This window comes from Crinia signifera, chromosome 1 (assembly GCF_055691185.1).
Source record: "Crinia signifera chromosome 1, ASM5569118v1, whole genome shotgun sequence".
Classification (NCBI taxonomy): domain Eukaryota; kingdom Metazoa; phylum Chordata; class Amphibia; order Anura; family Myobatrachidae; genus Crinia; species Crinia signifera.
In genome coordinates this window covers 464,641,717-464,667,332 of record NC_139217.1, presented here as the reverse complement: position 1 = coordinate 464,667,332, position 25,616 = coordinate 464,641,717, and the positions used below count along the sequence as shown (strand labels likewise).

Below are 25,616 nucleotides of genomic sequence, written 5' to 3'. Positions count from 1 at the left end.
CAGCGCTGAGGTCATGGGTTCGATCCCCACCATGGCTCTAACTGTGCGGAGTTTGTATATTCTCCCCGTGCTTGCGTGGGTTTACTCCGGGTACTCCGGTTTCCTCCCACAATCCAAAAATATACAGATAGGTTAATTGGCTTCCAACAAAAATTAACCCTAGAATGTCTGTGTGTGCATGTACATGTGGTAGGGAATATAGATTGTAAGCTCCACTGGGGCAGGGACTGATGTGAATGTTCAAATATTCTCTGTAAAGCGCTGCGTAATATGTATGCGCTATATAAGAAACTGTTAATAAATAAATAATAAATAATATAGATTTCTGTTATTTTGTGATAGTCTCTGTAGGGTCCACTAGATGGCAGCACAAGTTTAATAAGTCCCTGAAAACGATTTGTCGTCTATATTAACTTTAGAACTGACGGCTGTTACAATAATAAGTCAACGTCACTTGGGGCCTATTTACCACAATCTGTATGGGGTGTCAGGAGAGACCTGGAGTTTCCAGGGGTAGGAGATGATGCCCTCTCCATATGCCAGCACTGCCTCTGTGTGCAATGTGAACAGCGCCGACCTGGGAATATCTCCGGTCAGTGCCACAGTGGGAACAGAGAAAGTCCTGGCTTGGAACCCTGTTACAAATCATTTGGGGACTGGTGGAAAATGGAACCAGTAAAATGTCCCAAAACACGGGGAGCAAAACCAGACATGTGAGGGTACGCGGTACATTAATTGTAAGTCCATATGCTCAGGAGTTGACCCTGACACCCATTTGGCACACCCTAATGCCCATTACACGTTATGCCACACATCGCAATGCCAGTTACACGTTACGCCAGAATGGCGTTAGCCCGGGGATGCGATGTTGATACATTGGGCTTCGCATCTCCCATAGAAACCTATGGGGGAGGCTGCGGTGCAGGGGGGATCGCAGCAGGGATCGGAGATACATTAGGGTGATACTTAATATTTTCGGCTAACCCCCAGAAACGGGTGTTTTCGGGGATTTATCCGCAAATATTGAATGATAAATGCGCCCTGTGCCACAATGCTGTGATGTGCAGGTCAGTACTGTGGGGGTATCATCGCTCGTGCTTGCTGTGGGTGCCAACACTCCATCATAGACTTTTGCGTACTTGCCGATATTGCGCCCCTTACACTTATATGCTAGTGCGGAGCTCTGAATCAGGCCCATAGGCAAAGTGCAGGTGATCCGATTCGTCTTTCTACATCTGATCTCGATTGTCACCCACTTACAGGGCTAAGGACTCCAGGAACGGGCACTACACAGAAAGCATTAACCTTCCCTGCAAACCTCCGGGGCCACAGCAAGAATAGCACAAGCTGTTACTGCTCCACACGTGGGCACTGCTCCTGAAATAGGCGCCTCGGAGAATCGGGCATCTAAGGATGAATTACCCCCCCCAAAAAAAATCCTATACATTTTTTCAAAAATATTTACAATTGACATTGAGTTACGTCTTTTCCTTGTACATTGATGACTGTATATAATTGATGATCAGAGACTTCCTATATCTCGTCCGCTGATGCCTTGGGTCTCCTATCTGTCTCCTCGGATGGAGCTTGATCATGATTCATAGCACAGGAGCCTGAAGGGTTCGGAGCCCTGGTGTTCTCATCATGTCTGTGATTCTCTCCTTCCGTCTCTGGACATAAATGTCCTTGTCAATGATATTCCTGCCGTTCTTAGCTAGATAGGGCAGTGACACGCAGGCCAATTCCTGGCCCAGATTTCTGGCGGATCGCGCTGCGCTTGGATATAAACGCTACTGGCGTGCAGCGGAGGACAATGGAAATTCCCCGTCTGCTGTAACTGATGGAGTCATTATCTGGCAGGCAGAAGCAGAAGCGCCGGCGTGTGACAGCGCGTGACAGCCTTCATTCAGGACACAAATAATGTCATTATAAAGAGTTGTCCCCAAGTGGATGTTTCAGGGTCTGAGTTTTTGGAGTGTCTTTATTTCATTTGCCAATAGCGGAAGTAGCGGACGCTTCTGTGTCCACCTCTGAGTCAGCCACATTGTGACTTTGGGCTGATTCAGACCTGCTTGCTAGGCTGTGTATATTTGCTTAGACATCCGCTCGCATGCGGCCGCACAGATGGTTACTCACCATGGAATTATTTGTCCTCTGTTCGTTGGGAAATGTAAGCCAGGACTTACTTTTCACTTGAATGGGTTTTGATGAATTGGGGGCGGGCACTGGCAGGGTGATGGTGGGGCCTGCCCAATGTTTCTGTGGGTACGCCCACCGTTTTTGTGGGCACACCCATGAAACGCTGGGTGCACCCCAGCAAATGCCCCTTGCCTGTCACTTAGGCTGCGAGTGCTTTGGCGATGAGAAACTTCGCCAATGGCGCTTGCCGTTGGGGCCTGCACATACACAACTTATACGTAGTTGCCTACTCCCCAGGATCATGCGGGAGGCTCCTATTTCAGTTATAAATCTCCTGCTGACCAGTATTGTACTTCAAATCTCCCAGATTATTATTATTGTTTATTTATATGGCGCCACAAGGGTTCTTCAGCGCCTGAAAATACATAGATTAGCACAAAACAAGAAAATAAATTACAGAACAGGGCAAATTAGTGGTAAATAAAGACAGTTGCAGGTGAAAGAAAACTTACACAATTATCAGGGTGACAGAGATAGGTTCTAAGAAAGGCATATGAGGAGAGAGGGCCCTGCTCGTGAGAGCTTACATTCTGAAGGATTTTTCAGATTCTGACAGGGGTGCCACTAAGGAGTTTCTTTGCAAGGACAGTGATTTGTTGTAATAACTTTGATTTACTGAAGTTACTCAGGAGTCTCTGATGAAAGATCCCTATCAGGGGAGACAGCGCCACATGATCACTGCCAGAGTCTTCGTATTTATTCCAAGCTGGTGTGCACTGACCCATAGCTCGCTGCTGCTGCTAGTGAGCTGTGTCTTAAGGTAAGATTTTGTTTGTTAGTATTCTTTCTTTAATTTAACATATCTGTTTATTTAGAGTATCTGGAGTCCATAATGATTTGACTAATGGTATGGTAATAAGCACATCCAATAAGTATAGGTAGTGCCTACAGTCCAGTGTTCACAATACAATAACCATTAGTACACCAAACACAGGGGGGAGGGTGTCTGGCGTGGGTGCATTTGCCTGTTCGCTAGACTGCGAACATACGCAGCCGAGCAAACAGTCCTGAATCAGGCCCTTTGTGAGAAGAGAAAACCCCATGTTGCAGACAGCAATGTTAGTATCCCTCCTGTCCTGCAGACTGCAGCAGCTACAGGCAGATAAATGCCCGGCCGTCCTCCATGCCCCAGGTTATGTCGGCCTCACCTGCTCCCTGGCAGCCTCCATAAGTGCGATACCCTTGACGGAGAAGGAACTCGGGAACTGTCCAGTATCCATCAGAATACAACTGATCCATCGGAAATCTTATTAATAGGTCATTATTAAGAGCGCTGTGCAGCCTGTGTTCTGGCGAGTCGGCATTTCCCTGAATTGTAAGTAATAAATCTGTTACAATTTTACGCTATGTGGGTCTCTCGCTCTATTTCATCTGTAAACTTTGTGCTTTCTGTTATAGGAATGTGCATAGATCTCATTAAATTCACTGTCTTCCTCTGGCGCAAATCCCGAATACCGCTCTCCCTGGACAGGCGGTAAGCTGCCGGGTGCACGCTATACGATCGATTCCTGGACGATATGCCCGATGACGATATGGTTAACGGTGTCATTGTTTACGATGGGCGCTCCCGCGGATTGTGATCGATACCCAGATCGGCCAATCTGACGATAGCGTCAGCAGCTGCATGTCAGTAGGCGGTGGTCCTGGTGACATCACTGAATTATATTGTTAACAATATCGTTCGTTTCATGGCGCCGCTGATATCAATATCGTACAGTTTGTACAGACGGGGCTTTAGTCACAGACTATAAGGGTACATTTACTGAAGCTGCTAAAAAAAATGAAAAGTAGTGATGTTGCCGTAGTAACCAATCAGGTTTTCTAGGATGCAAACGAGAAATAGAAGGCAGATTGGTTGCTATGGGCAACAGCACCTCTTTTAATTTTTTAGAAGCCTTAGTAATCCCCCCCCATGGATAGCAACAGTGAAAACATAAAAATGAGATAATAAGGCCTTCAGCCAGGGCTACAAACAGACATTATAGGGCCCAGTAGGAAGGAATAAGGCAGGGCCCCCCGCCTCCTGGATTCTTCTCCCCCATACAGATATGCTGGGCAGACACAGATATCAGGAGGAATGGGGACACTGGGACAGACTGTATAGGAGAGAGGGGTAGAGGCAGTGGCATAACCAGGGTTGCCTACCGTCCTTGAATAGCTGGGAGGGCCCCGGAAATTGGGTCAACCTCCCATCCCCCCTGGAAAGGGGGGCAAGCCTCCCGGAATCCCGGCAGCCTCCCGCTCCCCCTCTCCATGGGAGCAAATGCCGCGAATTGCATCATTGTAGCCCCACCCCTGCTGTGCAATGCCTGAAATACTGCCATTGCACGGCAGGGGCGCTGGCTATGCCCCCGCACAAATGATCCGCTAGCCGCCCCTTTCCCATTCCACCCCATCAGTGTACAGATGTATCAAATGTGAGGACGCAGGGACAGGGCTCCGAAAGGACCCCGTTTCTGCGAAGCACTGACCCGGATTATGCGCTGACCCCTCTGACCGCACTGCCGCCCGGCGATGTGTAGCCCAAAGGCTACAATTGGCAATCGCCATCTAAGAAAGCCGGTAGCCCTGGGATGCGATGTTGATACAGAAACCTATGGGGGATGCGGCCGGCGGAGGCAAAGGGGGGATGGCAGCAGAGATCAGAGATTCCTGCTGCGGTCCCCCTTTAATAAATTCAGGGAATACTTAATATTTGCAGCTAAACACCGGAAATGGGTGTTTTGGGGGGATTTAACCGCAAATATGGTTTGATAAATGGGCCCCTAGGTCTGATGACTGCACTTGCGCAGTTGGCCACCAGGGGGCCCACAGAACAAGTGTTCACTGTACACATACACCCAACGTTTAGCTTTCTAAACTCAGGACTCCCGTGTTGTGCATGCCCAAGGGGCGTGGTCTCTGCATAAAATGGGTGTGGCTTTCAGGAATGCCATGACCGCGAGCCAACGACTCCCGTTTTCCAACACTGTGACATCACTATGCCCACCGTGTTATACAAAACAATTATTTTATTGAAGGTGGAAAACACCGGAACAACATATATACTGTATACCGACACAGACACCCAAAAAATTTGAAAAATTAATGTCAACCTTTTTCCTATGTCGACCTTTTTAATGCTCCAATTCATGCTGCAAGCAGTGCATTACGCATAATTACATTTATGTAATAGTGTTTGTATGTGTATTGGTGACTATGACAATGTTATTCCTCTATACACAGTGGTCCCTGCACCTTGGCCCTATTCACACATGGGATGCAGCCGGGAGCAGGGTAGGCGGGTTGCTGGCTGTGTGAAAGGCTCCGACCCGGGATTTTTAGCCCGTCTACTCTTAAAATGTGCTTATTGGTAGTGGCGTCAGAGATGTGCTGCAGAAAAACAGACAGGCATGGCGCATTGGAAAGATGAGGTGGTCCATGAGCTGCTCGCGGTCAGAGGGGAGGAAGACATCAGAAAACAAATCACTGGCACAGTTAAGGACGCTGTAGTCTACACAAATTGCTCCGGTCTCCCCCTGGCATAACACTGTGCCAGGTAGCACAATGTAAGCACCTCTATAATGCTCTGATTTGCTGTAATCAGGTATATTGGTACAAGGCACATTGCGGGGCTGACCCGGGTTCAGTGTGAAAGGGGTCAACATGGGAATTACCCGGGTCTAATGTGCTGTGTTAAAGGGGGTCAGAAGCAAAAACCCGGGTCCTTCCCGTGTTGAAATATCCGGGAAAAACCAGGAATTTGGGGATTTTTCTGTCTGAAAGGGGTGTACATTTATCCTGCATTCCCTGGGGGAGGAGAATTGGTCCCCTGGGACTGTCAGTCTGGTTTGTGATTAGCAGAGTGAGCTCCAATAGGGATGGCCATCGATGGTTTGAAATCATTAATGGTCTATGACCAATGACCATCAGTGGGACAGAATCAGGTGGTTCCTGCGATCGATAATACAAAGCTATTGATTTTTTTTCCTCCAAGGTGTCGGTACTTGGACCCTATCTCTGCCCGCACCCATGGGCGCTGATTGGCTTGCAGTTCATGAAACACTAAAGCAGGGGGCGATCATCGGTGGGGAAAACCATTGACGGTTACCTTACAGATAGTTTCACACAGTGGTTCTATTGATGGTAACATCGATAGATAAAACACCCATCCCAGGCTTCCAATGTGAAGCCTCTGATAACTTCACCTACACACTGGGAACAGCGTACTGGGGTGAGGCGGGCTCATTGGGTGGGTGGTGAATTTTACTGGGGGGGGGGGGGGGGTGTCTGCAAATCACTTGAGAGGAGTACTAGAATTTATGAACTGTTTGGGAGTTCTGAGGACGGGTTGGGATCATTTGGGCTACAGCATGATGGTCAACAGTCATTGGGTCGACACCATTAGGTCGACATGGGAAAAGGTCGATATGGGTCTAGGCCGACCTGGGAAAAGGTCGACATGGTTCTAGGTCGAAAGGTCATTAGTTCGACAGGTCGTTAGTTCAACCAGTCGCTAGTTCGACAGGTCACTAGTTCGACAATGTCTAGGTCGACAGTCAAAAGGGCGACATGGGGTTTTTCACTGTTTTTTAACCTGAATGTTAACACAGTCGACATGGACACAGTTTAAAGTGCACGGCATCCCCTCGCATCACTCGCTACACTCGTGATGCGTCGGGCACGGTGCCTCGCTACGCTCGGCGCACTATTTTATGCTCCCACCACACCCTAGTGGACAGTAGGGCATGGAATACCGCCTGTCGGCACATGTCGGCTCAAAAAACAGTGAAAAACCCCATGTTGACCTTTTGAATGTCGACCTAGACACTGTCGAACTAATGACCTGTCGAACTAACGACCTTTCGACCTAGAACCATGTCGACCCTTTCCTATGTCGACCTTTTCCCATGTCGACCTTATGGTGTCGACCTAATGACTGTCTACCATCATGCTGTAGACCAAATGACCGCATCCCCTGAGGACCGAGTTTTGGAACCTATGATGTTATTATTCTATAATCACCCCCCCCACACACACACACACCCCCATCCATCAAAGAACACGAATCAACAAAATCTAAGGGGATGCTCTTTTCGGGCATCCGACAGGCTGTAATAATGAGGATGCTGATCTGGACCGGTCATCGTACTGACATTGGACTCTATACGGCTGGTTTGCTATTAGGAAAAGCTGGAAATCATAGTAAATTGGGTTGGGTTGGGATCATTGGATAGACAGCAAGTAGTAACAAGGGAAGAGAAGAAAGACTGTTATGTACGTGGTGCACTGTTAGGACAAGAACAATTAATAAAATGTAACCTTTAATTGTTTATTTTAAGATTTGCGACATATAAAAACAATTGCCAAGGAGGCAAAGAGGAAGAAACAAAATGTTTTTAAAAGAGGGGATATAGATCCTCTCAAATTGAACCCCAATGTCCTGTTCCCAGTGTAATTGCTAGATTAGGTGCGTGTTGCTGTATATCTTACAGTGTGTACCCACTCATGAAATGAACAAATCTGTTACAATTTTCACTTAATTAAGTTACTTTTGTTTAATATTAGTTTATAACACAGATTGCTCCCAAGAACTGTGCAGATAAATTAGGACAGCAAAGTAAATATGTCTGTTTGGTCCTTTTAAACATAAAAAAGTGTTGCCGCCTAGTATCTGCACAGATATTGCGCAGTGTGTAGCACAGTCTTAAATAATAACAGACTACGGGGCTGGCTGGTAGTATACGTGCCGTATTTCACATCTAAAGTGTACCCGTTAGATCTGATATTGGGAACACAAATCGGCTGTTAGTGTTCTCCGCCGTTTGTTTGGTTCCTCTCCGCAGGGAAAGTGGCTTGTACGTATGCCACTGTTCCCGGCTGTGCTGGTAGTGCGTCGGTGTCTGTGGGGAGATTACAGTCAGTGGTGAGGCTGTGATTCTCCAACTCGCAGACCCGCGTCGCGCCCCGTCACTTGACACTGCGCCTAACAGAGGGATGCACCGGCCGGGTGCTGTATTTGCACTGGCGTGCTGTAATCACATCTGAGTCTTGGGAGACCGTGGTCAGGTTCTGACCCCACAGCTCCTATCAGATGTGCCCTCTGTGAGTGGATACTGTAACGCCCTATACATCAATCAAAATACATTTCATGGGGGAAGGGGACATGGGGATATTTCACACACTAAGGCCCTTATTCTCGTTGGTGCGGTAATGTCCGCGTGCGGTCGGTCCGCCGATGTTTTGTGTCTGCGCATGTGCAGAGGCGTCTCTGCGCATGTGCGAGCGGGGCGTACGGCCAAATCCCGCATGAAATGTGAACACTCCGAACAGGGGGTGGAGAGGGGCATGAAGGGCTATTTGGGCTCATTACCATATGCATACGCCCTGCGTTTCATGGGCGTTCCCATGCAAACGCTGGGCGTACGTATGGTAATGCAGTCGTGACGCACGTGTAGGGGGCGGACATATGACATCGCCGGATGTCAGCTGCCCGCCCAGATCCCTGCTTTTGCACGGAAAAATGTCCGTGTGGTCTGAGGTTGCGGGAGCTGGTGGACCACTCGGTCCTGCATTCGATGGTCTGCGACCATCGAATGATGGGGGAGGTTCCCTGAGATGGAGGAGGTGTATTTCATGAAAAATACACGTGCGGTCCATTCGGCCACCTTCTTACCGCGTACGGACGGAGTTGGCGATCCGTATGGAAGGCGGGGTTTCGCACGCACGGTCCTTGCCGCATATTCGGATCCGGCCGCACCGATCAGAATAAGGGCCTAAGTGTGTCTGGTCAACGCGCGTGTCGCCACCAGCTTCATCAGGACTGGTCGACCTACTTGCTGTCTATCCAACTTCCATACCCAATACAATGTACATGGTTTCCGTCTTTTTCAATGCATTGACTATGATTTCCAGCTTTTCTAATATACTGGGATACGGTTACTAGCTCTACATGCATTAAGGTCGACATGCAGGAAGGTTGATATGGGTTAGGTCAAAAGGTCATTAGGTAGACATGGGGAAGGTCGACATTCAAAAGGTCGACATTGGGATTTTGCACCTTTTCTTTTGAGCCGACATGTGCCGACAGGCGGTATTTCATGCCCTACCATTCACTAGGCGTGGTGGCAGAATAAAATAGTGTGCCGAGCGTAGCGAGGCACCGCACCCAAAGCATGTCGACAGCAGCGAGCCCTACGAGGGGACGTGGTGCTAAGTTTCAGTGCCCATGTCGACTGTCTCGAAATTCGTGACAAAGGTGAAGAACCCCATGTCGACCTTTTGACTGTTGACCTTCCCCATGTTGACCTAATGCTTTTATCGACCTAATGACATGCCGACCTGACCCACGTCGACCTTTAGTCATGTCAACATTCCTGCATGTCGACCTTCAGTCATGTGGACCTAGTGGTGTTGACATAATGCTTGTCGACCTACTTGCTGTCTATCCAACTTTCATACCCAATACAATGTACATGGTTTCCGGCTTTTTCAATGCATTTACTATGTTTCCGGCTTTTACCCTCTTCCTACATCAGGGTACTGTGTATAGAGTATACTGTAGGTGTAGCAGCAGCAGGTATATATATAATGCTGTAATGCAGGAGGAGAATCTGCAGGCAGCCAGCACCAGGCAGGAGCAGTGTCCTTGGGCAGATGCAGTGTGACCTTGGCTGTGTGCAGCCAGGGGAGCCTCAGCCATCTGATCAGCGCGGAGAGAGCTACTGTAGGATAATGCAGCTCTGTGGGCACAATGCAGCCGACAGCTCTGTGTATGGGCACAATGCAGCCGCCAGCTCTGTGTATGGGCAGAATGCAGCAGCTGCTGATCATTGCAGGGATATAGAGGAAACGGAGATGCTGTAGCCAGCACATACATGGGGAGCTAGTCCATGTCTCTCCCCAGTCATCTGGAACATCAGCCTGCTGCTGCTGCTGGAAGATTACTGGAGGGGGGAGGAGGAGGGAGAGACAGTCACACTGAGCTCTGCATTAATGCCACCCCTCTAAGCTGGAAGAGGGGGGGACCACCAGCCTTCTTTTGCATGTTACCCACGTCCTGGGCTCTTGGAAACTTTACCCTGGGCGCAGGGCAGAGAGGGAGCCACTGAGGCAGCACAATGGGGCACCTTGTCCTCTGGATGGGGGGCTGGGCGAGGGGCTTGCCATGCTTGCACCACTGTGAATAACAAGGGCATCTTCCCCCTGCAGACCTGCGATAAATAAACAGCTTCAGAGACATCAGCATCCCTCTCCCTGGCATTGTGGTGGGGTACCCTGGGCATGGGGTACTCGGACCCCTCCTCCAGCAGGGACCTGCTGGGTAACAGAACTTTATTCTTTATCTTCATCTGTGCTTTTGCCCTGGTGACCTTGCTGCAACAGATCCTGTATGGCAGAAACTACATTAAGAGGTAAGTGCCCACTTACAGGGCATTAACCCTTAACAACCCATGTGCCAAGTCTGACCCCCACCACACACTTGTCCTGTCAGTGTAATGGTGTATTTGTGTCCCACACATGTGTAATGTACATGGGGTTGTCACGCATGTGTCTTGCTAAGGTCACAGGTTGGTAACAGTGTACCAGATGTGATGATGTGGTACTGCTGTGTTACATGGTACATGCCCGGTATGTGATGATGTGGTACTGCTGTGTTACATGGTACATGCCCGGTATGTGATGGGGATGGGGTTCCCAGGTGCACCCCCAGCACGGAGGGATGCAGCTTCTGCAGCAAAGGGGAGATGGAATTAGGGATATCACTTGTAAAACTTATTTACATCTTATCTATTGGCTTACAGCATAATGGGGGCTGCTGAGATTTAGTGGTGTATGCTGCACGCTTCCTATTCTCTGGCCCGGAGAGCTTGCAATCATATGTAGGGGATTTCTGTGCGCATGTTATTGGACTGTGTGTAACTTTCACTGAGAGGTCTGTAACAGTGTGTCGCCATACACCATGAGCGTGGGAGACATGACTGGTACCTATAGATCTGTGTACACCATGAGCGTGGGAGACATGACTGGTACTTATAGATCTGTGTACACCATGAGCGTGGGAGACATGACTGGTACCTATAGATCTGTGTACACCATGAGCGTGGGAGACATTACTGGTACCTATAGGTCTGTGTACACCATGAGCGTGGGAGACATGACTGGTACCTATAGATCTGTGTCCACAATCGGAGTAGATTACATTTCTGGTACCTATAGATCTGTTTACATCATGAGCGTGGGAGACATGATGGGTACCTATAGATCTGTGTACATCATGGTCGTGGGAGACATGTACGGTACCTATAGATCTGTGTACACCATGAGAGTGGATGACATTACTGGAGCCTATATATCTGTGTACACCATGAGCATGGATTACATTAATGGTACGTATAGATCTGTGCACACCATGAGCATGAGTATATTAATGGTACCTATAGATCTGTGTACACCATTAGAGTGGGTGACATTACTGGAACCTATAGATCTGAGTACACTGTGACAGTTTGTGACATTACTGGTACCTATAGATCTGTGTACACTGTGACAGTGGGTGTCATTACTGTGTACACCATGAGCCTGGGATGCATGAATGGTACCTATAGATCTGTGTACACCATGAGCGTGGATGACATGAATGGTACCTAAAGATCTGTGTACACCATGCGCGTTGGAGACATTACTGATAACTATAGATCTGTTTACACCATGAGCGTGGGACACCTTAATGATACCTATAGATCGGTCTACACCACACACCATGAGCGTGGGTGACATGAATGGTACATAAAGATCTGTGTACACCATACGCGTTGGAGACATTACTAATAACTATAGATCTGTTTACACCATGAGTGTGGGAGACATTACTGGTACCTATAGATCTGTGTACATTGTGAGCATAGGTGATATTATGGGTACCTATAGATATGTGTACACTGTCAGTATAGGAGACATTACTGGTACCTATATATTTGTGTACACTGTGAGTGTGCGAGACATTACTGGTACCTATAGATCTGTGTACACCAAGAGCATGGGTGACATTAATGGTACCTATAGATCGGTGTACATCACATGTGTGGGAGACCATAATGGTACCTATAGATATGTGTAAACTGTAAGCATGGACAATATTAATGGTACCTATAGATCTGTGTAAACGGTGAGCATGGGTGATATTACTGGTAGATCTGTGTAAACTGTGAATATGGAACATCTTAATGGTACCTATAGATTTATGTACACCCTGTGTGTTGGATACCTTAATGGTACCTATAGATCTGTGTACCCCATGAGTGTGGGTGACCTTAATGGTACCTATAGATCTGTGTAAACTGTAAGTATGGGTGATATTACTGGTACCTATAGATCTGTGTAATCTGTGAGCATGGGTGATGTTACTGGTAGATTTGTGTAAACTGTGAACGTGGGAGACCTTAATGGTACCTATAGATCTGTGTACACAATGAGCGTGGGTGACATTAATGACACCTATAGATCTGTGTTCCTCATGAGCGTGGGTGACATTAATGGTACCTATAGATCTGTGTATACCACACGTGTGGGAGACCTTAATGGTACCTATAGCTCTATGTAAATTGTAAGCATGGGTGATATTACTGGTACCTATAGATCTGTGTAAACTGTGAGCATGTGTGATATTACTGGTAGATCTGTGTAAACTGTGAACGTGGGAGACCTTAATGGCACCTATAGATCTGTTTACACCATGAGCCTGGGATACATGAATGGTACCTATAGATCTGTGTACATCATGGTCATGGGAGACATGTACGGTACCTATAGATCTGTGTACACCATGAGAGTGGATGACATTACTGGAGCCTATATATCTGTGTACACCATGAGCATGGATTACATTAATGGTACGTATAGATCTGTGCACACCATGAGCATGAGTATATTAATGGTACCTATAGATCTGTGTACACCATTAGAGTGGGTGACATTACTGGAACCTATAGATCTGAGTACACTGTGACAGTTTGTGACATTACTGGTACCTATAGATCTGTGTACACTGTGACAGTGGGTGTCATTACTGTGTACACCATGAGCCTGGGATGCATGAATGGTACCTATAGATCTGTGTACACCATGAGCGTGGATGACATGAATGGTACCTAAAGATCTGTGTACACCATGCGCGTTGGAGACATTACTGATAACTATAGATCTGTTTACACCATGAGCGTGGGACACCTTAATGATACCTATAGATCGGTCTACACCACACACCATGAGCGTGGGTGACATGAATGGTACATAAAGATCTGTGTACACCATACGCGTTGGAGACATTACTAATAACTATAGATCTGTTTACACCATGAGCGTGGGACACATTACTGGTTCCTATAGATCTGTGTACATTGTGAGCATAGGTGATATTATGGGTACCTATAGATATGTGTACACTGTCAGTATAGGAGACATTACTGGTACCTATATATTTGTGTACACTGTGAGTGTGCGAGACATTACTGGTACCTATAGATCTGTGTACACCAAGAGCATGGGTGACATTAATGGTACCTATAGATCGGTGTACATCACATGTGTGGGAGACCATAATGGTACCTATAGATATGTGTAAACTGTAAGCATGGACAATATTAATGGTACCTATAGATCTGTGTAAACGGTGAGCATGGGTGATATTACTGGTAGATCTGTGTAAACTGTGAATATGGAACATCTTAATGGTACCTATAGATTTATGTACACCCTGTGTGTTGGATACCTTAATGGTACCTATAGATCTGTGTACCCCATGAGTGTGGGTGACCTTAATGGTACCTATAGATCTGTGTAAACTGTAAGTATGGGTGATATTACTGGTACCTATAGATCTGTGTAATCTGTGAGCATGGGTGATGTTACTGGTAGATTTGTGTAAACTGTGAACGTGGGAGACCTTAATGGTACCTATAGATCTGTGTACACAATGAGCGTGGGTGACATTAATGACACCTATAGATCTGTGTTCCTCATGAGCGTGGGTGACATTAATGGTACCTATAGATCTGTGTATACCACACGTGTGGGAGACCTTAATGGTACCTATAGCTCTATGTAAATTGTAAGCATGGGTGATATTACTGGTACCTATAGATCTGTGTAAACTGTGAGCATGTGTGATATTACTGGTAGATCTGTGTAAACTGTGAACGTGGGAGACCTTAATGGCACCTATAGATCTGTTTACACCATGAGCCTGGGATACATGAATGGTACCTATAGATCTGTGTACACCATGAGCGTGGATGACATTAATGGTACCTAAATATCTGTGTACACCATGCGCGTTGGAGACATTACTGATAACTATAGATCTGTGTACATCCTAAGCGTGGGACACCTTAATGGTACCTATAGATCGGTCTACACCATGTGCGTGGAAGACATTACTGGTACCTATAGATCTGTGTACATTGTAAGCATGGGTGATATTACTGGTACCTATAGATCTGTGTACACTGTGAGCATGGGAGACATTACTGGTACCTATAGATCTGTGTACTCTGTGAGCATGGGAGATATTACTTGTACCTATAGATCTGCGTACACCATGAGCGGCGACAGTACTGTAACCTATCTGGGTACACCATGAGCATGGGTGACATTAAGGGTACCTACAGATCTGTGTATACCATGCTCATGGGAGTCCTTAATGGTACCTATAGATCTGTGTACACCATGAGCGCGGGTGGCATTAATGGTACCTATAGATATGTGTACACCATGAGCGTGGGTGACATTAATGGTACCTATAGATCTGTGTACACTGTCAGCATAAGAGACATGACTGGTACCTATAGATCTGCATACACTGCGAGAATGGGAGAGATTACTGTTACCTATATATCTGTGTACACCATGAGGGTGGGTGACATGACTGATACTTATAGATTTGTGTATACGGCAAGAGTGGGTGACATTACTGGTACCCATAGATCTGTGTACACTGTGAGCGTGGGTGATATTACTGGCACCTATAGATCTGTTCACACTGCGAGAGTGGGAGACATTACTGGTACCCATCGATCTGTGTACACTGTGAGCATGGGTGATATTACTGGCACCTATAGATCAGTGTATACTGTGAGAGTGGTAGGCATTAACATCACCTATATATCTGTGTACACTGAGAGACATTAATTGTACCCAGTACAATTTTTCTGGAAAATAGGTCCAGGAGCTCCATATCTGGGGGTGGATCAATCAAATAAAGGTAGAAAGAGAAGGAAAGATAGGGGGCGAAATGTAATAGGGTGCGATTTTTTAGACATGTGCGATTTTTGGTCAAAAACGGCCGAAATCGCACATTTTCCGAAAATCGCACATTTAATAGGTTGAAAATCGCGGTAAAAAATCGCACTTTTTACCGCGAAATCGCATCTCATTACATATGCGAATTCGCGGCAAAAAACGCGATTTTTAAAGGTGCGATTTGGTGCGATTTTTTTTTAGTCTAAAAAAACGCACCCTATTACATTTCGCCCAGGGGGAGAGAGAGAGAGGGATGTATATATTGTATTTAGAAATAAAGGCACACACAGGGGACACAGGATACAGGATAATACGTATCTTATAGAAATTATATTCTGGCCTAGAACAGGTTTGGGAACCCAGTTCCTGATGATTTAGCTAGAGTTTCAGGAACTGAATTCCTGCTGGTTCCTGCTGAAAAATAGCACTGCTTGTACCTATAGATCTGTGTACACTGCGAGAGTGACTGACATTACTGATACCTATATATCTGTGTACACTGTGAGAGTGACTGACATTACTGATACCTATATATCTGTGTACACTGTGAGAGTGACTGACATTACTGATACCTATAGATCTGTGTACACTGTGAGTGGGTGACATTACTGGTACATGTATACGTCTGTGTATACTGCGAGAGTGGAGGACATTACTGGTACCTATAGATCTGTATACACTGCAAGAATGGGAGTCATTACGGGTACCTATAGATCGGTGTACACTTCGAGAGTCAGTGTAATTATCATCACCTATAGATTTGTGTACACTGCAAGACATTACTTGTACCTATACATCTGTGGACACTGTGAAAGTGGGCGGCATTACTGGCACCCATAGATCTGTGTACATTGTGATAGTGGGTGACATTACTGGTACCTATAGATCTGTGTACACTGCAACAATGGGAGACATGACTGTAACCTATAAGATCTGTGTACACTACAAGAGTCAGTGTCATTACCATCACCTATAGATTTGTGTACACTGGGAGACATTATTTGTACCTATAGATCTGTGGACAGTGGGGAAGTGGGTGACATTACTTGCACCTGTAGATCTAAGTACCCTGCGAGAGGGGGTGACATGGGTACCTATAGATCTGTGTACACCGTGAGAGTGGGTGACATTACTCGTACCTATAGATCTGTGTACACTGTGAGAGTCAGTGACATTTCTGGTACCTATTGATCTGTGTACACTGCGAGAGGGGGGGTTACATTACGGGTACCTATAGATCGGTGTGCACTGCAAGAGTAGTTGACATTTCTGGTACCTATAGATCTGTTCCCCCCCCCCCCCCCCCCCTGCGAGTGGGAGAAGTGGGAGATATGGCTGGTACTATAGATCTGTGTACACTGTGAGAGTGGGTGACATTACTGGAACCTTTACCTTTAATGAACACCATTACCTATAGGTGTATGTACATTGGGTGAGTGAGCAGCAGTACCATTACCTGTAGCTCTGTGTCCACTGTGATTGTAGGTGGCAGTATCATTACCTATAGATCTGTGTACACTAGGAGAGCGGGTGGCAATTCCATCACCTATAGATCTGTGTACACGGCAAGAATGGGTGACAGTACCATAATCTATAGATCTGTGTACACTAGGAGAGCGGGTGGTAGTACCATCACCTATAGATCTGTGTACACTAGGAGAGCGGGATGCAGTACCATTACCTATAGATCTGTGTACACTAAGAGAGTGGGTGGCAATTCCATCACCTATAGATCTGTATACATGGCAAAAATGGGTGACAGTACCATAATCTATAGATCTGTATACACTAGGAGAACGGGTGGCAGTACCATTACATATAGATCTGTGTACACTGTGACGGTAGGTGGCAGCACCATCAGCTATAGATCTGTGTACACTAGGAGAGTGGATGGCAGCACCATCAGCTATAGATCTGTGTACACTAGGAGAGCGGGTGGCAGTACCATCACCTATAGATCTGTGTACTCTAGGAGAGTGGGTGACAGTACCATCACCTATAGATCTGTGTACTCTAGGAGAGTGGGTGACAGTACCATAATCTATAGATCTGTGTACACTGTGAGAGTGGGTGGCAGCACTATTACATATAGATCTGTGTACACTGGGAGTGTAGGTGGCAGTACCATCACCTATAGATCTGTATACACTGCAAGAGCGGGTGGTAGCACCATTTCCTATAGAAATACTGTAACAGCGTGTCTCTGGTGATAACGCAGAGAGAGGTAATTGCGCATGTAGGATTATTACTCCTGTTTGCAGTGTCACATAGCTGTGCGCAATCCAGGGGTGAACATCTGCGACACTGATGTAATTACGGCGGACCTGTATTAAGCTCTGCTGAGCCACCAGTTCCTCACCCCTATGGATTTATCAGGGATTAGGTGAAATCCGGAACAGCCTGGACTCCGGAACATCGGGCCACACCAGCTACCTACAGCACACGACTCCTTGTGCATGCACGCTACAATCCATACACATGTGCACGAGCAGGTCGTCTGAATGACCCCCACTAATCACTACACAATCAGTATCCTCTACTGGATCATGCCGCAGTCACACAGACATGGAGGCGCGCTGCAGGAAGGGTTGCCTGGGTGCAATGAGAGTTACAGGCCAATTCCGGAATGTGCCCCTCTCCCATGTATCCACATCGCTCAAATGTAAAAAATTCGGTACTTATGTAATATCTGGGCTCCCGTTTTTCTTATGAGACCGCGTCCCCTCGCCACGCTTCGGGCACGGTTGCTCGCTGCGCTCGCCACACTATATAAAATCAACTCCATGCGTAGTTGGATAGTAGGGGTATGAAAAAATGGGTTGCATTTAACATGGGAGCCCAGATAATACATAAGTACCAATAATTCAAATAAGAAAACTGTAAAGTGAATAATAAATTCCCAACAATAAAACACAGAGTGCTGCTGGCCGCAGGGGAGAGTCCCGGGGATATAATCTCCGCTTGGCAGCAGCGTGCAGCTTTGTATGAGGATATTTGGGGGGAAAGCTGCATTTTGGCTGCAGAGCGGGTGTTCTGCGGTGTACAAGTGACTTCTGCTGGGATGGAGGGAAGTTTCCTTTCTAGGCGAGAACGTTTCTATTTATATAACTGGAAAGCGTTCGTGTAAGCGTCTGCTACCTCTTGTAATTACACAGGCGGTCACGGCTGCTGCAGCTCCCTGGACTGTTCTATGCTAAAACTATTAAGACAGGACATTGGCTTTAAAGCGGTTCCCGATTTTCGGGACCCTCCCGGCCATTCCGGGAGGGTAGACAACCCTGAGATAGATAGATAGATAGATAGATAATCACTTGTTAAACGCATGTATGTTGAGACTTGTCATGTATCAGTAGGCTTATCATGTGACTAGATGACATCATAAACAGCCTTAGGATGTTATTCAGCGGGGCTCGCTGCGATCGCCACGCTTCGGGCTCGGTGGCTCGCTGCGCTCGCCACACTTTCTATTCTCAACTCCACGCCGACGTGGATAGTGGGGGTATGAAAAGGTCGTAGGACGCGTACCGCGTTGCCGTTGATAGTGGGGGTGGTACAGTGTGAAAAATGACATTTGGGGTGCATTTTACATGATGTCAACTCATGTCAATAATTTCTGTGAAAAATGACATCGCATCGCATCAGATCGCATGCGATTTTATAAAAATGCAGAAAAACACGGGGAAATCGCATCGCATGCCATCGCATGCCATCGCATGCCACTACATATGGCATGCGATGGCATGCGATAGGAGCCGTGAAAGTACACAAGTACCTCCCAACATCCTGCGTCGGGGATACAGTACGCGGTTTCTCCCACACCTGCTACTCTGCATTGCAGACACGAGAGAGGGGGGGGGGGCAGTAGTGACGTCACCTGCTGATGCGTGCAGTTAGGGGGTCAGTAAGTGCTCTGTATTAGAGAGCAGCGATCCTATTTATAGACACTGTCATGTGACCAGATCACTATAGGCTGACATGTTATTACAGGGTACCGTGTCTTCCCGTATACCCCCCTCCGGGGACTTAGTATCCGGTGTCAGACCCAGGAACTGAGCTATGGAGGCTGCTACTATCCTGATGGATCCATTACATTATATCGATTAATTTACTACTATCCACGTGTTCTGCTGTGTAGTTACATACAGGCGTGCCCGCGTAGCACCATGTATCCCGGCTGCAGGAACACCATTCATCCTATATGCAGCCTTGTGTGGACATTGTAGAGCCGAAGTTGTCAGTGGGGAAACCATGAACATAGGACCTTATTCAGGCTCGTTCGCACGGGGTCGATGTTTATTGTATGTACATGCACTGGGTGCGTGCGGCCACGGCAAACAAACATCTTCATGGCCGGTGGCTGGGGGGGGGGGGGGGGGGGTGGCAGCAGTGGGGGGGGGGGGGAGGGGGGGTGGCAGCGGTTTCTGGGCGTTCTCCTGCTAATGGGCTGATGACGCGGGGTGGGGAGCGGGCAGCTGACCGCCCACTTCTCTCAGAATGTGCACGCAGATCTAAGTTTGCACTGAACGAGATATGGTCGGTTGGTCGACCTAAAGATAGCCCAGTCATTAGGTTGACACCACTAGGTCGACATACTGGAAGGTCAACAGGGGTCTAGGTCAACATGGCACAAGATTGACAGGTCATTAGGTCGACATGGTCTAGGTTGACATGGGGGTTTTTCACTGTTTTTTGAGCCGACATGTGCGGTATTTCAGGCCCTACCATCCACTAGGTCGTGGTGGGAGAATAAAATAGTGTGCGAGGGGACGCGGTGCACTTAAAACGGTGTCCATGTTGACTGTGTCGACTTTCGGGTCAAAAAAACAGTGAAAACCCCCATGTCGACCTTTTGACTGTCGACCTAGATCAAGTCGACCTAACGACCAATCAGCACTGAAGTAACTGTTATAGGCTGGAGAGAAGTGCCCAGGTGAGTTGTAAAGTGAATAAAGTGCAAATATAATGAAAAATAAATGAATAGTGCCACGTCACAATATATGCGTTCCGTGGGCGAGTTATGGCAGCGTTGCAGTAGCGTCAGTGCAAGCAGCGGCCTTCAGAGATGCGTCGGGATAGGAGTCACACGGAGAGACCATTTCTGGCACACTTACCCACATCCTGCCCGTATTGTACTTTAACCGTGTCTGCGCCAATATCCTTTACGCCTGCCCACTCAGAACAGCCGGTCATTGCCCCCTAGGTGCCCAGATGCAGGTGGGACGCACACAGGAACACTACGAGCAACGTGAAAACTCAGACATGAGCGTTAGAGCACAAAATCCAACTAGCACCCAAAGTAATTCTGCCAATCCTGCGTATGGCTCTGAATGAGGCCCACAGAGGTTCATTTACTAAGGGGGTGATTCAGAACCGCTCGCTGCAGGCCGAATTCGCTGTCCCGGCCGATGTTTGGGGTATGCACATGTGCAAACCCCCGGAGCGACCGTCTACGGCAAGTTTTAAGCTCACGGAAGTGTTCGCTCCAGGATGGGTGGGCAGAGGGCGGGCAAGGGGAACGTCCAGCGTTTTATGGGCGTGCCTTAGAAGCGCTCGGCGTACCCCTGCGAACACGAGCTGATGCCTTCTTAGGCAAACACATCCGCTCGCATGCTAGTGAGCAGATTTGGGGGGGGGGGGGGGTTACCTGCCCGGCCCTAAGATGGGAGTTCTATTGAAGATGGGTTGTTGGTCATATATATAATCGATAGAATCTGCATTCTTAGATATAGGGCGTGGCTTATTGAAGGTCACATGACTCTTTACCGCCTTGCCAGAGAATGCAGTTCACTAATTGGGGGTCCGCGTGCTCAAAAGTACAAATTTACACCCTAAAATGGGAAAAACTCATGTCAACCTTATCATGTGTCGTCAATTCCTGTGTCGACCTCTTTGCCATGTCAACCTTGTGCATGTCAACCTTTTGGGGGCTATATAGACACTCTCGACCTAATTGCTGTTGGCACTATGACCGCACACCCAAACACTGAGGGGTAAATTTACTAAACCTTCTAAACGGGAAAAGATGTGGTTTCCCCTAGCAACAAATCAGATTCTGTCAAGCATGTTCTCTGATGCAATAGAGAAATGATGGACAAACTGGTTGCTATGGGCAACATCACCTCTTTACATTTTAAGAAGTTGGAATAAATGTACCCCTGAATGTATATCGAGCGACATTGGGCCTGATTCAGCTGCGGTGAAGTTGCTATCGCTGCTGCTTACATGGAATGCGGCACTAGGTGGCGCCACCCCTCCTGCGGCGTTACCAATTCGAGCTGCGTCCTGGCATGCAGCATGGCATTATCGGTGACGCCACCGCCTGCCTGTATGAACCCCCCCCTCCCCCGTATGTGTATGCCAATGTGATCCGATCAGCGCAAGTCTGTGGGCCAGATGCACTAAGCTTCAAAAGTGATAAAATGGAGAATGATAAACCACCAGCCAATCAGCTCCTACCTGTCATGTCACAGGTTGTGTTTGTAAAATGTCCGGCAGGAGCTGATTGGTTGATTGTTTATCACTCTCCATTTTATCACTTCTGAAGCTTAGTGCATCTGGCCCCTGTTTTATCACCAATATAAATGAGGGGAACTGAAATAAATAATCTATTCGAAGTTTTAGACTGGTGATGCAGAACCGCAGTGGCGCTGATCCGCCAGAATCCCCGGAAGTTCAGCCAGAGACATCTGGATCGGGCCGAGTCGTTATTTTGTAAGATGTCAGCTCTGTGTTCCCCAGCGCCTGCGAGTCTATATTCAGCTCTCTCCTGAGGTAAAAGATTTTCATTTTCTTCCAAAACAGCTTTGGCTCCATTACGCTGGGTAACAGCAGCCATTTATCAGGCGTTGTGCGGTGTTTTTTATTTTTACCTTGATTTATATTCTCCTTGGTGGGGCTGACTCAGCTCCGTGCTAAGCGCTTTTATCTGTCGCTGTAGCCGCAGTTAGATCAGGGCTTTTACCTCTGCTTGTTAAATAATGCAGTTATTATCCGTTATTTATATGGCGCCACAAGGGATGCAGAGCGCCAAATTACAGTGTACAGAAATGAGTAAAGTACAAGAGCGAGCAGGCGACGTCTCAGGCCCTCGGTGAGCTGCAATATTCGCAACTTACAGAACCAACCTGAATAAGGGCCTTTGTCCGATTACGACACATCTGACTGGCAAATCTGATGAAAAGTGTCACATGGGTCGGCTCCTCCCATCCGTTTTGCAGTCCCGTGTCAGATATGCCCGAACTACACATCTTTGGCGCTGTACCAAGGATTTATCGATTCTGAAGAAGTCTGGTGCTCTTTGGAGTGTTTGTTTGGTACTTGTGTAGTTTCACGGCGCCACTGCCCCCGGATCGTATCGTATGCAAATCGAAGAAACGTGGTACGCGTCCTCCTGACCTGTTCATACCCCCACTATCCACGTTGGCGTGGAGTTGACTGTATAAAGTGTGGTAAGCGTAGTGAGCAAATTCGGAAAAATGAGCCTGAACCGTGGCGAGTGGCCGCAGATTATTTGCTGTGTATTCTGCGTCCCCTCCCGGGGCTCGCTGTGCTCGCCACGCTTTGTGCTCGTTTTCCGCCTCCCCTTGCGGGGCTCGCTGCGCTCGTCACGCTTCAGGCTCGGTGGCTCGCTGCGCTCACCGCACTTTATAAAATCAGCTCCACGCCGACGTGTATAGTGGGGGTATGAACAGGTCGGGAGGATGCGTACCGCGTCCCCTCGCAGGGCTCGCTGCGCTCGTCACGCTTCAGGCTGACGTGGATAGTGGGGATGTGCTAAATTGCATTTGCATACGATGCGATCCGGGGCAGTGACATCCTTAAACTACAAAAGTACTTTTTGTTTTTATTTATTTCAGATGAATTGCATCAGAATCTTCTGAAGTGTTACTTGTCCACCCTATTATATTTATGTTGGATACACACTCTAAGATTATCTTTCCAATCTGACTGGTTGGAATGAAAATCTGGTCATTTCTGGCTTATCGACTGGGTTGGAAGGTCGACACAAGTATTAGGTCGACAATGGCAAGGTCGACAATCAAAAAGTCGACATGAGTTTTTCTCATTTTTTGTCCCAAATGTTGACATAGTTGACGTGGACACCATCAAAATGCGCTTGGCACACTATTTTATTCTCCCTATTATTTGTGTCAGTGTCAGCAACTGTGGACACGGACACCTCTCAGTGCCTCGCTACGCTTGCCAGCTTTTGGGAGAAACCCATGTCGACCTTTTTGACTGTCGACCTTCCCATTGTCTACCTAATGCTTGTGTCCTCCTTCTGACCCTTAGCCATGTCGACCTATTTTATGTGTCGACCTAAGCCTTGTCGAACCTAATGTATGTCGACCTTTTGACCCATGCCGTTCGGCCAGGTGGCGGTGGAGGAGCACTACTTAGCGAGCGCTACTGAATCAGACCTTTGATGGGAGATTTGGTGTTTATCAGGGATCAGCACCAGTGTGTACTGGACAGGGATCACAGGGATCTCCCAGCTGACCGTTCCCAGGCTGCTGTCCCTTATCATAGGAGGTTATTCTGATCGTAGCGGCCAAACGTGCGTACGTTCGCTATTAACGTACGCTATCCGCACGCGGCCGTTGGGGTTAAGTCCACCCACAACTCAGCCGCATACGTACGGCCAGAAACAACGTCAAAGGGGAGTGGCGTACAATTGAGCGTACGCCAACGTACACGGACGGGCCAGCCCTTACACTCCGACAACTGGCGTACAACAGAGCGTACGCCACCGTTTACGGACGTCTCTCGTCCGTCTTCCCACCGACTTCTTGCGGCTATCTGAGCGTACGCCAGCTTGCACGGACGGGTCCCTATTGTTTTCAATAGAAAACTCAGCTTATGTCACCGCTCGTGAGAGTGAGCGTACGTCCGTGTACGCTGGCATACCCTTCACATATATGGACCTGCAAATCTTGCCTTTGAACTATAATTATGAAAATTAATTAATTGATTGAATTAATTAATGTGCAAAATAGTGGCCATGGGCTTAAAACATTGCTGAAACATCCTTTGTAGGTGTTAGATGTGGTTTATGTTATTGTATCATAAATACAAAACCTATGTTTGTATTAGAGTGAACACGTTGACACATGTCGACTTGTGTAGATTGAGTGTGCTACTGTGTAAAGTCTATGAAAGCACGTAGTGAATGTGTCTAACTGTTTAACAAATACCTACCTTAGCATATATAAGCAGGTCTTAAAAAGATTCTTACCTTAAATTAAACAAACCTTTAAATGTCGAGAAGTATAGAAAGATAAGCTTCCAATGTGTTTGAGTGCTGTGTGTGGCTTGCAGGTAGTAAAATCATGGTTTGGACTTAATAGACTGCAGCATTGCTTATTACATTCAGGTGTATGTGTTTGGTAGTAATCAGCGTAAATTAGCAAACCCAGGCGCACGCTGGCATGCGGTATCTGTAGGGGTGGTTTGAGATGGCGGTTGGCGGCCGCCTGTTTTGTGTCCGAAATGAACGGTGCTTTAGTCGATCGTGCGGTAGTAGCACCGCTCATTTTTGGTGCACACCCTTGTGTACGCCCATGTTTACGCCCATTTTCCCTCATTATTTCGGCCGCTCCCCTCAACACGCCCCTATGCCGCCCCCAATGCCCGTACACTCGCGTACAGGTTTTTTCGCACGTAGAGACCCGTCCGTAAGCGTTGTGGAGTGTTCGCGCCTGCGCATTAGCGAATGTACGCATGCGCAGATCATAAAAAACCCCGGGACGTACGCGTACGGCCCGGCCGCACCAACCAGAATAAGGCCCAAAGTCTGGTGAGAGAGAATTGGGAGAGGTAAAGGGGGCGATTCAGGTTGGTTTGCAAAGCACATTTGGGGGGGTCAGTCGCTAGACTGAGATTATGGCCCCATTCTGATGTTTGGGGCTCTGCACATGGTCTATTTTGCGCATGTGCAGCTCCCCTTTGCAAGGAACGGGGCAGGCACGGGGCGGATGGCGGTGGGGACCGCCCATTCCTCTGGGTGTTCCCATGGGTGGGCGAACAGGACAATGTGTGCCGGAGCGGGCGGCTGACGTCACAGCACAATAGACGCCCGTACCATCTTTGGCCTGTCGCACGCAACTAAAAGTCAGTTCCCAGTGACTTCCAATTGCGAA

The 25,616-nt window shown here is 47.6% G+C and overlaps 1 protein-coding gene across 3 annotated transcripts in view; it reads left to right on the top strand.

The window, feature by feature from the left end:
* Positions 1-9,896: 9,896 nt before the first annotated feature.
* Positions 9,897-25,616, top strand: part of ST8SIA5 (ST8 alpha-N-acetyl-neuraminide alpha-2,8-sialyltransferase 5) — a 73,999-nt gene continuing 58,279 nt past the window's right edge. The window contains exon 1 of one of the 3 annotated variants that reach the window (XM_083155332.1): positions 9,897-10,592. In XM_083155332.1, the coding sequence (XP_083011458.1) occupies positions 10,462-10,592 (131 nt within the window). In that variant the 5' untranslated portion in view covers positions 9,897-10,461. The remainder of the gene's footprint in view (positions 10,593-25,616) is intronic. The other 2 variants (XM_083155333.1, XM_083155334.1) reach the window with 2 other exon arrangements.